Source organism: Amphimedon queenslandica, unplaced genomic scaffold (assembly GCF_000090795.2).
Source record: "Amphimedon queenslandica unplaced genomic scaffold, v1.1 AMPQUscaffold_13358, whole genome shotgun sequence".
In the NCBI taxonomy this organism is placed as follows: Eukaryota; Metazoa; Porifera; class Demospongiae; order Haplosclerida; family Niphatidae; genus Amphimedon; species Amphimedon queenslandica.
This window is the reverse complement of record NW_003546406.1, coordinates 16322-28812: the sequence shown is the minus strand read 5'-3', so window position 1 is coordinate 28812 and position 12491 is coordinate 16322. Positions and strand designations below refer to the sequence as shown.

Genomic DNA, 12491 nt, shown 5'->3' with positions numbered 1-12491 from the left:
ATAATACACTAAGTGCAACACTGACTACTGGACTGACTATTACTGTCAAAAAAAGGAATGGAATTCTATCAGAAGCATCTGTGGTTCTATCAAATGATTATTATAATAATACTCGTGGTCTCCTTGGTCAATATAATGATGATCAAGATGATGATCTCTTACCAAAGAGTGGGAGCAGCATTTTATCAACCAATTCTTCACTACAAGACATACATACAAATTTTGGACTAACATGTATGTTACTGCTGCTCTTACTACTCAATGTACTTTATATGTTTATACATAGGGATTATTGATGACCCCAGTGATAGTATCTTTACATACAGTCAGTCTGGTAGCTGGAATGCTTTTTATGAACCAGAATACACTCCATTGTTTGAAGCAAAGTTTAATGACCCAGAGCTAGAAGAAGAAGCAATAAAGGTTAGTTAAATTATTGTTATTATTTTATTTCTTGTACATGTATACACATGCATGTAGTTGTGTGGTGATGATAAGTTGTGCTTGTTTGATGTTGCTGCTACTGGTGACTTAAGTATTGGTGAGGCTACAAAAGAAACAGGAGAGGATCTACAAAGTTTAGAAGAAATATTTCAACCAAGTAAAATATTAAATGTAAATGAAGTCTAAATTTTAGTATTCTTTTCTTAGCTGTTTGTGATCCTCCATGCGCCAATGGAGCATGTGTTGGTAACAATAGTTGCTTCTGTTCTGAAGGATATCAAGGAATAGCTTGCGATCAATCAGGTAGTAGATCTAATAAAACTTGATACATTGATTAAAAGTGACATAATTAATGATATTTATATTAATATTATTTCTAGTACTCTATGAATGTGAGGAGAACATTTGTGTGAATGGAGGGACTTGTAGTTTGATTGCTGGAGACACTGTATGCAGTTGTTTAGATGGATATACAGGAATTAATTGTGGTACATTTATAGCTATTAAAATCAATGCATATTATTTTTTTTAATGTGTAGAGGATTTAATTTCAACATCAAGCCCAACATCATCTCCTTCTGTAACACCAGTAGCACCAGCCTCATTGTCTGAGATTCTTGTGATAGCTGTTGCTGTCGTCACTTTTATTGTTGCAGTGATTGTTTTTATACTGGTGGCAATATTCTGCATACAAAGAATGAAAAGAGATGTAAAGAATCCTCCTCACTCCCCACCAACAAAACCTTTGCCTCTAAATGATGATCCCGAACCTGAACCTGAAGTGTATGAATTAGATTGGCGTTCTGAAGGACAATGACATATAGATCTGTAGTATAATTTAATTGCTGCTATTAATGTAGATCTAGAATAATAATTATTTGCTGCAAAATAATGTATCAGCTCTAGTCTATTATTGTAGCATGTGAAAAAAATTTTGGCAGACTAGCCCTGCCCTTTATCAATTTTTATTAATAAAATACAATTATCTATAGTTTGGGGTGAGGGTAAGCCTATATAAAGCAGTTAGAGTTTGTAGCTCGGTTTATAGTTTTCACAGGGTCTTTCTATACAGAAAATATATTGAGGTATGTTCTCTGAGATGTTCTTTTCTTTTTATTTTATTCCAGGGTTTTTGTCTTCGAGGTCATTTTTGCGCCACTGATTAGATCGAGTTCTAATTGGATCTTAAGGCAACTGTGAGGGATAACGTTTCATAAGTGTTTGCATAGTATATTCTAGTCTACATTTAGGGCTTGTTTGTGATTATTTTAATTAAATAGTCTAGTCAAACTTGAGTTCACAGTACAACTTCATTGGCCATTTTTGCTTTTGTTTGTGATTTTTGAAAGTTTTTGCCAAGTTTTGGTACCACCCAGGTACTGTATAGCTGCTTAATTTTGAGGGTACAATTTTTGCTGTTTTGCAGGTTTTCCATATCTGCAAAACTTAATTCGTAAAATTATTCGTATCACCCTATAAACATGTGTACTTTAAAATAAGAACCATGAAAGTTAATTCACTAAAAAAGACTTGTGGCCTGACTCGCAAAAGTTTATTTTGTGGCTATACAGTATTAGGGTTTATGTGTCTATTATTTATTTCATGAAAGACTAAGTTTTTTTATAGCCAGGGCCACAAGTCTAAATATTTGCAAGCAGTAGTAGAGAACTGTAGATGCAGCCTGTACCATACCAGTGATAGTAATGTGGAAAGTTAATTAGCAAGTTATTGGCGATATGTATTACGTAGAATTGTAGATGTATGTGACAAAATATAATTATTATATAGTATTAATTAACTAATCTAAATTTTTAGTTACATAATAGTTAGCCTGGACCTCTGTTGTCAGCTGGCCATTAGTAAAATATATGTATCTTGTTGATTCATTTTTAGCTCATTTGTATAATAGTGTGTGGGTGTCTAAAGGCACTAGTATACTACTTAGCCTCTTTTATAATCCATTAACCCTCAAAATCTGTAGCTTATTTATAAGTATATCATGTATATGAGACAGAGATCAGGTAACAGTTGTATCACTTCATGTAAACCACGGAATCTATGCAACAGCCAATTAAAAACTACTGAACAGCACTGCTATGACAATCAGTTCTTATAGATATTTCTAATTACATTTGTAACACAAAATTAATAGGATAAAGATTACATAATACTATGTTGAAGTTATTTGACAATAAAATAGACTTGAATAGAATTTAAAATGTTACAAAAGAATTCAACTAATACAGAAAATACAACTAAAATGAGGACACTATATTGATAAGAATAAGTAACAAAAAGACCTTTTTTGTTTAAATGTATAACAAGTGGAACCTCATGAGTAGGGTGAATATATCCCTGCAAACAGGACAAAGTTGTCCAGCTTATTGTACATAACAGCAAAAACAGTAGAGCGAACGTAAGGTCAAGACAGAAATTAAAAATAAGTTTGTAAACATTATAGTAATGAAAGAATAACTAATAGTCATCTTCAGTATACTAGTGTACACATGTATGTGAAAACAAATAATAAATAGGGTTAAAGGCCCCCAACAGAAAATATTGTACGCAGTATTTCATCAGAAGTGGCTCAAAAACAACATTTTCCACTGCATACATTTAATTCAAATAATGAGTTGATTTAGGGGCTCTTGGTTGATTCCAATTAAACTTAGATTTTTAGATTTTTTAAATGGTGTAGTAACCATAAGTTAGCCTCGTAGTAGATGTAGTTGTAAGTAATATACCTTGCCACACTTAGGCAAATTTGCTGGGGTATATATATGAGTCAGCTAAGTTACGACAGGAAGTATACATTATAAACCAGTGGCCAGAGTTAGCTTAAGTAATTATTCCTATCCTATCCTTATATGCTATGTTAACTCTTCATTAGTCTGTCTTGCACTTCCTGATCTTAACGTTATAGGCAGCTAGTATTTTTAAAGTAGGAATAATTATGTTTGCATGCAACTAGAAGAGGTGAGTGAATGTGTCTTCTACAACTTAGAAAATATCAAGCTTTTATGTCTATACCCATAATTGCATTTGAAACTACACCTTGATATAGCCACACCTTTTATCACCAGTACTGTACTGTGCTGCAATGTCTGCATGCAAAGAATTTTAGGTGTGCACTTTATGTAATACTATTGGTTATTATTAATACATTGTATTATAGCTTTGTTAATGTTATCATTGATGTTTATTATTAGTGCATTATGCCATAATTTATCTCAGTACTGCATATACTAGTAACTCTTTTTGTAAAAATATATATATGTACTTTTGGAGCTAGTTTAGTAATGCATGCCCTTATCACTTCACATTCTGAAGTCACCCATATATTTGGTAATGATGATAAAAGGATTTAAAGGAGATGTCATGATGCAGCTTGTAGAGATACACTCAATTTTAATTGGCATAAAAGAGGAGAGGAAGAAATCAATTTTCTGACATTGACGGACTATATGAGGCCTACATAATTCTTGCAAAAATTTATTATTATCATTGTTGTTATCATCAAGTTTCACAGGAGTAACAGAAACTGTTGATACCTAGATGCAAAATATATAAACTAAAGAGAGAACAGAAAATAAAATAAAAATAAAAATAAACAAAAGATAAGCAAAACAAGAAGTGAATGTTTTTTGACAAAAAAACTGAGAAGAGGGAGAAGTCTTGCTTTTTGCCTGTAAATTTAGAAATGTTTAAAAGTTCAACTGTGTATATTTTGATTCAAAACTTGTTTAATAAGCTGCTGTTCATAAGTATGGTTTCTGGAGACCTTTTCTTGACTATAGTCTATAATGGTAGACTAGATTAGTTGTACAGATATTCATTGGTACTATTCATTCAATTTTAGTAATTCAAACTAGAGTAGATTATTGTAGCAATTTATTGCTCTCAGCCCTGCAATATTACTATGCTATAATAAATTCAGTTGTAGCAATTCAGAACTAGTATAGACTTGTAGCAATTCATGCATCAATTGCTACAATTTGTGCTAGCTAATGCTCTTTATGTGTAGTGAAGTTTGTGTGACTTGTCTCAGCGTACAACTCATCCACAGTATAATGAGTATATTAGATATGTAAATATGTTGCACTATTGTTTTTCTTTAGGAAAAATGTTGCAGTTTGTCTTTTTGATTTTACTCTTTTCTACTTGCGTTCAATTCACTGAGTCTTGCACTAATGGCTCAGTTAGACTGGTAAGCCCCTTGTATTATACTCATGTATGTGATATAATTATACTTATTAGGCGAATCCCAGTCTTTCATATGGAGCAGTTGAGGTTTGCTCTAATGGATCCTGGGGAAGTATATGCAGTGACTTTTGGGATAATAATGATGCCAGTGTGGTATGCCAGCAGCTAGGATATTCTCCTTATGGTATGATAGTATCATCTCAATAACTTTTATGTTTTGTGCTATACAGGTGCTATAGGATCTGTGGTATCATATTTCAATTCTAGTGCACAATCACATTCTATCATTGACTTGAACTGTACAGGAAATGAAGCCACTATACTGTCCTGTCCACATAATGGTCTGGCTGGCTATGCTTGCTCCATAAACAGAGATGCTAATGTCTTTTGTCAGAGTAAGTGTCTCTATAATCATAGCTATGAGTGTGTCTATTTTTAAATTATTTAAATCAAGATATTGGTACACTTAAAGCAGACTGTACAGAAGGTGAAGTGAGACTGGTTAATGGTAACACACAGTATGAAGGACGTGTAGAAATATGCATCAATAGAGTATGGGGAACTGTATGTAGTAGAAGCCACAGCATTTTATACTCTTGGGATACACTTGACAGTAATGTTGTATGTAGGCAAGCAGGACACATGGAGCTAGGTAATTGAAGTACATGTAATGCAACTAATATACATAATATTTAGGATCAGTTGCATATACTACAGCTAGTGAATTTGGGCAAGGCTCAGGTCCTATACTGATTTCTTCAATTCAGTGTAGTGGACAGGAGTCACATCTTATTAACTGTTCCTATTCTCCACTAATACCATCATACTGTTCACACACTTATGATGTTGGAGTCAAATGTGAAGGTGCTTATTTCACAACTATTGATTCTTCATTGCTAGATCTATCTTTGTAGCTCCTTGTGCCAATGGTACTGTTCGTCTATATAGTGATTCAGGTAGCTATTTCAGGAGACATGGACGAGTTCAAGTGTGTGTGAATAATGTCTGGGGAACAATTTGTGATCACTTTTGGGATGAAAAGGATGCAAGTGTAGTGTGTAGAATGCTTGGATACTCTCCCTATGGTAACAAATATTTAATTGTCTTTATGTGTACATTCTTTTCTTTTTACTAGGTGCTTCTGCAATAAAAAATGCATATACTGAAGGAACATGGTATATTCACATTAATGATCTTAATTGTACTGGGACAGAGTCTTCTCTTTGGGACTGTCCTATGAATGGACTCAGTGAATATTCATGCAATCATTATGATGATGCTGCTGTTGCTTGTCAATGTAAAACAGTACATGTATAGCTTCAATGATACTCCTTTTTTAGTTACTGATGTGAAGTATTCTACCTGTACTACTGGTGAAGTGAGATTAGTTGATGGCATGACAAAGTATGAAGGAAGAGTTGAAGTGTGTGAGAATGGAGTTTGGGGTTCAGTCTGTGCTACGCATTCATCTAATGATAGAAACACTTACACTTTATGCCATGAATTAGGATATCAAGGTATAACAGTCATTGACATGTAGATATTATTTTTTGTTGTGTAGGTGGTATAGTACTTCCAAGCTCAAACTTTGGTGTTAGTAATAATCCAATTTTGATTTATCAATTGTCTTGTGGTGCTCTTCAATCAAATCTAAGTAACTGTTACCAAAGAAAGTATCCATACTATTATGTTAGTACATGGTGGTATATAAGGTGTAACAATTATCATGAACTAAGTATCAGATGTGAAAGTGAGAACACATAATAGCCCAAATGAATTGGATATAATTTCTGTATCATTTTTGCAGATACTTGTGTTGAAAATAAAATAGAACTATATGGTGGCCCTTCCAGTCGTCATGGTAGCATAAGAGTCTGTGTCAATGGTTCATGGGTTATGGTGTGTGGATATGGTAATACTGTCATTGATAATAACCTAGCTAGTGTTGTCTGTTCCAGTATTGGATACTCAGCTTATGGTAAACATCTTTACTATGTTTTGTCTTTTGTTAGTGTATTCATGTAGGAGCTAAAAGTGCTAGAAATGTATGGAACAATTACAACTATCCATATCAGTTTTATAATGTTCAGTGCTATGGAAATGAGAGTAGCTTATTAGACTGTCAGTATAAGACTACAGGATCATGTCCTAATGTGTACAATGCAACAGTTGCTGTCTTTTGCCTACTCCATGGTATACATATAATAGTGATTATCATTAATTGATATTATTTAGATGATTATACTCCAGCTAACTGTACAGATGGTGATATTAGACTTTATGGTGGGTCTATACCCAACCAAGGAATACTTCATGTATGTAGTAATGGAATCTGGGGAACTGTCTGCAGTAATAACAATTGGAATAACATTGAAACTGATATTGCCTGCTTTCAGTTGGGATATTATAGCTACGGTTTGTTTCACTAATAAAAGTGTTAGCTAAAATAATATTTTGCATATATAGGTCATTCATCTATCAGAGGGACCACTAATAGACTGTTTCCAATAATTTATTCTTCTTTTAATTGTCAGGGTAATGAAACAACACTGTTGTCCTGTAGTTCTGGACTTCATTCTAGTATTCAGTATTGTACTGACAATGCCATTGAATTAAACTGTGAAGGTTAGTTTAGGTAAGTATATGTTTATATTATGCTGCTGTTGTGTCATTAGCAAATTGTACATCTGGTGACATTCGTCTTGTTGGTGGTGGATACAATTATGGTCGTGTTGAAGTTTGTGTTGAAGGAGTATGGGGAACTGTCTGCAGAGATAGCTATTGGGATAATAATGATGCTAGTATTGTTTGTAGGCAGCTAGGATTCTCTCCTTTTGGTAATATTATTGTTTTAAATGCTGATCATTGTATTTTGTGCAAAATTATCACGCACCATTCATACATATCTTGTGCTATATGTATAGGTTCGATTGCTGTTACTTCTTCCTGGAATAATGAAGAACATGGAATAACTTTTTTGACTGGTTTAAACTGCAATGGAACTGAACAAAGCATCTTTGACTGTCTAGTTGATGCTAATGCTCCTGTTTGTTCATCTAATTGGGCTGATGCTAATGTTGTTTGTCCAGGTAGACTAAATATACTTTTTTCATAAATGAATTCTAATATTTTTAGCTCATGGTGTGTCAACCTATTCTAATTGCACTGATGGTGATATTAGATTGGTTGGTGGTAGCACAGAATATGAAGGAAGAGTTGAAGTTTGCCTTAATAATGCATGGGGAACTGTTTACAGCTCTAGCAGAGAATACTTTGCTCAGACAGTATGCAATGCATTAGGTTTTACCTCTCCTGGTACGTATTGGTATACAGTTATGTATATACTTTATTTGCATTCTGTAGGTGCTGTTTATTACAAACAATTTGGTGAAGGAAGTGGTCCAATATTAATGTACACAAGCTGCTATCCCGTAAGGAACTCTTTGTTTGACTGTACTTTACGACCACAGAGCATTCCACACACTAGCCATGAGAATGATGCTGGTGTAAGGTGTGAAAGTAAGGGGTTGCCTGCCCCTTTAGATTTTTTTTAATTAACATTATTCATAGTTCCTTGTAAAAATGGTGACATCAGACTAGTTGGTGGTTCTGATCCATTGATAGGAAGAGTGGAGCTATGTGTTAATAAGACCTGGGGTACTATATGTGATGATTATTGGGATGACAATGATGCCAGTGTTGTGTGTAGACAAGTTGGTTTTTCTGGACAAGGTCCTATAATTAAAACTTATACATACATCATTAATAGATAATTAATTATAGGGGCTAAAGCAAGATATAGTTCATACACAGAAAGGCTCAAATCATTTCACATTATTGACTTAAACTGCAATGGAAGTGAAGAAAATGTGTTTAACTGTTCTCATAATCTTGTTCAGCAGCACACCTGTACTGACTATGAAGATGCTAGTGTACAATGTACAGGTATCAGCAACAAGTATTCTTATGATGGTCCATTTTATATTTAATAGCATCCAATACCACTAGCAACTGTACTACTGGTCATGTTAGATTAACAGGTGGTCAGTCCCAGTATGTTGGTTTAGTTGAGATATGCTATGGAGGAGTTTGGAAATCAATATGTCCTAGAGGGTGGGATAATCGTGAGGCACAAGTTGTATGTAGACAATTAGGATTTACTTCTATTGGTTAGCTGCTCATTGGCTATACTATATATAGTCTAATGCTATAATAATCTTTAGGAGCTGATTCTATTAATATTGGGAAAGGTTTTAGCCCTGTACATTCATCATATTTTACTTGCGCTGGAAGTGAAGCCACTCTACTAAACTGTAGCTATTACACTCATTCCTGTAGCAATTCATACCATGCTGGAGTTGATTGTGAATGTTAGTGCAATCTGCTTCCGTTGTTATTGTTTATTGCTTATTTGTTGTTATTTTATTGATTATCTGTTTGTTGCCCACTTCTCTTATTATAGCTCCTTGTATTGAGGGAGCTGTTCGTTTAGAAGGTGATGATAGATATAAAGAATTTGGTCGAGTTGAAGTATGTATTAATGGAACTTGGGGCACCATTTGTCACAATGGTTGGGATAATAATGATGCCAGTGTAGTATGTAGACAGCTGGGATACTCTCCTTATGGTAAAATTTTGTATATTTTTCTATTCATTATATTTAAAATACATAGGAGCTATAGCTAAAGCTTCATATTTTACTGAGACCTGGTTATCTTTTTACCTTTACAGTGTGAATTGTAATGGTAATGAAAGTACACTGCTTAACTGTTCCTACTCAACTACTGGAACTTGCTACAACACTCAAGATGCTGGTGCTATTTGTCAAAGTTAGGTTTTAACAAATATAATTCATTTTAATGAAATTTGTAGGTGTTAGTATTGCACATGATAATTGTACTGATTATGCAATTCGCTTGGTGAATGGAGCAACTGCTAGAGAGGGAATAGTTCAAATATGTCTTAATAGAGCCTGGGGTGCATTTTGCTATAAGGAAAATTATTACTCTTATGGTGTGGATGCTAACCTAATTTGTAGAGGGCTAGGCTACAATGGTAATTATCATACTTTGAGTTACTTTGTTAATTTTATTAATAAAGGCAATGGAATGACTTATCTTGCTGAGTCTCCTAGTGTAGATGTTTTGCTGATAGCTGGTATGATCTGCTCTCAATCTGCTACTAGTATTAAGCAATGCAGTCTAACACATTACACTAAGTTATCTGTGTGTGACGCTAGACACACTGCAGCAGTTAGATGCCACAGTATGACCAATTTATGTCTATTGGTTTTAATTATTATTCTATTCTGCATCATTAGATTGTACTGAAGGTAGTGTTAGACTGATACCTTATAATTCTTATTCTGAAGATGTTGGACGTGTTGAAGTTTGTGTTGATGGTACTTGGGGTAGTATATGCTATCATCATTTTACTGACAATGATGCTCAAGTTGTTTGTAGACATTTAGGATACACTGCATTAGGTATGTATTTATATTTTTTAAATATAATAATGATTAGTACATGTAGGATCAATTTCAATAGGAAAACTCTATTATTACATGCATATCAACATTCCCCTTCACATTGTTAATCTTAATTGTACTGGTAATGAAGAGAGTATATGGGATTGCCCCTCAAGTACACAAGGACAGGAATCCTGCACTGTATACACTGATGTATCAGTTGCTTGTCATGGTACCAAAATCATAATACGTATAGTTATTACTCAATCACAGGTTTTGCTGTTAAGTATTCTGATTGTGCTAATGGTCAGATACGCTTATCAAATGGAACAAGCAAAATGGAAGGAAGAGTTGAATTGTGTTACAATCATGTTTGGTTTGGAATATGTGCTGGTAACTATAATAATTACTATAATATTGAAACTGTTTGTAACTCAATGGGTTATTCAAAAAGCAAGCACAAAATAATCATTATTGTTTTAGTCTCAAATAATGCTCATAGGTGCTACAGGTCCTGGATATTCTAGTTCGTTCCTGGATTTACCAAATGTTCCATTATTCCCCTTTCAGATCTACTGCTCTAGCATCATGGGTTCTTTGTTGAATTGTTCAAATGGAGCTAACAGTTGTTACAGTAGTTATTCCTCTAATTACTATAAATATTTAGGAGTAACTTGTGAAGGTAGTATAATTTGTGTTTGAACTTGTTTACATTTTATACAGGCAAGTGTCTTCATGGTGACATTAAGCTTACAAGTTCAATATATAGCTCTGTTGGTAAAATTAATGTATGTGTGAATGGTGTTTGGGGGAGTATCTGTACAACTAGCTTTGATGATGCTGATGCTAGTGTGGTTTGTGCTCAATTAGGGTTCTCACGATTTGGTTAGAAAATACTGTGTATGTTTTAAATAACATTTTACTGACAGGTTCTGTGTCTATTCTTGGTTCTTCTGCTTACAATGAACCAGTGCATTTTAATGATTTAAACTGTACTGGAAATGAATTAAGTATTTGGGAATGTCCATTCAATAATGCTACACAAAAATGCTACAATAAGGCTGCATATGTGATATGTCGGAGTAAGTTGCTGATGTTATAATTTAGTTATAATGTCTATTCTAGCCAATAATGCTACTGTTGATACTTCATGTACAACTGGTGATGTTAGATTAGTTGGTGGTATCAATGAGTATGAAGGAAGAGTTGAAATATGTTACAATCAAATGTGGGGAACTATTTGTGACTATTACTGGGGTACAACTGAAGCTAATGTTGTTTGCAAACAGCTTGGCTATCAGATGACAGGTATTTATCTCTAATATTTTTTATATTGTTTTTTAATTTCTTATTGTAGGGTCAGTATCATTACGTGGTAGTTATTATGGAGAAGGGCAGACACCATTTTTTGTAAGAAATTTACGTTGTTCCAGTAGTCACAGTTCACTAATAGCTTGTGTTTACAATTTTAATGATATTGCTTCTTATTGTGGTACAACTGATGCAGCAAGTGTCGTATGTTTAGGTAAGCATTATAATGAACATTATTTTTTACTTAATAAAAATAGAATCCTGTAATGATGGTGATGTAAGACTGAGTGGATCATCAATGACATATGCTGGTCGTGTTGAACTGTGTGTTGAGAGATCATGGACTACACTGTGTGATCAAACATGGGACTTTAATGATGCTGCAGTGACTTGTAGACAACTTGGATACTCTTCATATGGTTTATACAGTTATATATTAATTTGTATTAATATCATTATAGGTGCTATACCAACATACAATTGCTATACTGAGGGACAACTGTTATTTGGTATTACTAATCTTGGTTGTAATGGGTCAGAAAAACATATTTTTAACTGTACACACAGCAGTCCATATTTATATAACTGCAAGTCACATAATGATGCTGGCTTAATTTGTCAAGGTATGTATACCCATATTATGAGATGCATAATTATTTCATATAATTGTGTAATAGGATCAGTGCAACAGTCTAATTGTACTAATGGTGAGGTTAGATTAGTTGATGGTAGTGGTCCTTATGAAGGAAGAGTTGAAGTGTGTATTAATAAAGCATGGGGTACTGTCTGTTCTAATGGCTGGACTAATACTGATGCTAATGTAGTCTGTAAACAATTAGGATATCTACCAATGGGTTTGTATAATAATCTGATTAAATTCAATATTCAATTATTATAGGTGGAAGAGCAAGATTTGGTAGTGATCATTTTGGTCCAGGAGTTGGTCCAATACTGATGGCTAGTGTTGATTGTACTGGTAATGAGGAATCATTAATAGAGTGTAGGACAAGATCATGTGATGCCACTACTTGCTCTCATTACAATGATGCTGGGGTCACCTGTGAAC

The 12491-nt window shown here is 33.9% G+C and overlaps 2 protein-coding genes across 2 annotated transcripts in view; both read left to right on the top strand.

Moving 5' to 3' along the window:
- LOC100636412 (deleted in malignant brain tumors 1 protein-like) overlaps positions 1-1261 on the top strand; it is a 33547-nt gene extending 32286 nt beyond the window's left edge. Inside the window, exons 58-62 of the mRNA XM_019997667.1 lie at positions 287-423; positions 481-601; positions 652-747; positions 825-932; positions 984-1261. Of these exons, the coding sequence (XP_019853226.1) occupies positions 287-423; positions 481-601; positions 652-747; positions 825-932; positions 984-1261 (740 nt within the window). The remainder of the gene's footprint in view (positions 1-286; positions 424-480; positions 602-651; positions 748-824; positions 933-983) is intronic.
- A 203-nt stretch (positions 1262-1464) lies between these two features.
- The window catches only part of LOC100636158 (deleted in malignant brain tumors 1 protein), an 11616-nt gene continuing 589 nt past the window's right edge, over positions 1465-12491 (top strand). The window contains exons 1-39 of the mRNA XM_019997666.1: positions 1465-1529; positions 1572-1640; positions 4563-4651; positions 4702-4831; positions 4878-5042; positions 5102-5299; positions 5344-5511; positions 5562-5732; positions 5783-5944; positions 5988-6164; positions 6209-6397; positions 6455-6625; positions 6673-6840; positions 6883-7062; positions 7114-7272; positions 7323-7484; positions 7572-7736; positions 7783-7962; positions 8011-8166; positions 8218-8379; positions 8431-8592; positions 8640-8816; positions 8871-9017; positions 9110-9274; positions 9321-9476; positions 9520-9702; positions 9748-9912; positions 9968-10132; positions 10179-10346; positions 10388-10567; positions 10617-10796; positions 10838-10999; positions 11044-11196; positions 11240-11422; positions 11472-11639; positions 11683-11844; positions 11887-12048; positions 12103-12279; positions 12324-12485. Coding sequence (XP_019853225.1) covers positions 4568-4651; positions 4702-4831; positions 4878-5042; positions 5102-5299; positions 5344-5511; positions 5562-5732; positions 5783-5944; positions 5988-6164; positions 6209-6397; positions 6455-6625; positions 6673-6840; positions 6883-7062; positions 7114-7272; positions 7323-7484; positions 7572-7736; positions 7783-7962; positions 8011-8166; positions 8218-8379; positions 8431-8592; positions 8640-8816; positions 8871-9017; positions 9110-9274; positions 9321-9476; positions 9520-9702; positions 9748-9912; positions 9968-10132; positions 10179-10346; positions 10388-10567; positions 10617-10796; positions 10838-10999; positions 11044-11196; positions 11240-11422; positions 11472-11639; positions 11683-11844; positions 11887-12048; positions 12103-12279; positions 12324-12485 — 6124 coding nt within the window. The 5' untranslated portion in view covers positions 1465-1529; positions 1572-1640; positions 4563-4567. The remainder of the gene's footprint in view (positions 1530-1571; positions 1641-4562; positions 4652-4701; positions 4832-4877; positions 5043-5101; positions 5300-5343; positions 5512-5561; positions 5733-5782; positions 5945-5987; positions 6165-6208; positions 6398-6454; positions 6626-6672; positions 6841-6882; positions 7063-7113; positions 7273-7322; positions 7485-7571; positions 7737-7782; positions 7963-8010; positions 8167-8217; positions 8380-8430; positions 8593-8639; positions 8817-8870; positions 9018-9109; positions 9275-9320; positions 9477-9519; positions 9703-9747; positions 9913-9967; positions 10133-10178; positions 10347-10387; positions 10568-10616; positions 10797-10837; positions 11000-11043; positions 11197-11239; positions 11423-11471; positions 11640-11682; positions 11845-11886; positions 12049-12102; positions 12280-12323; positions 12486-12491) is intronic.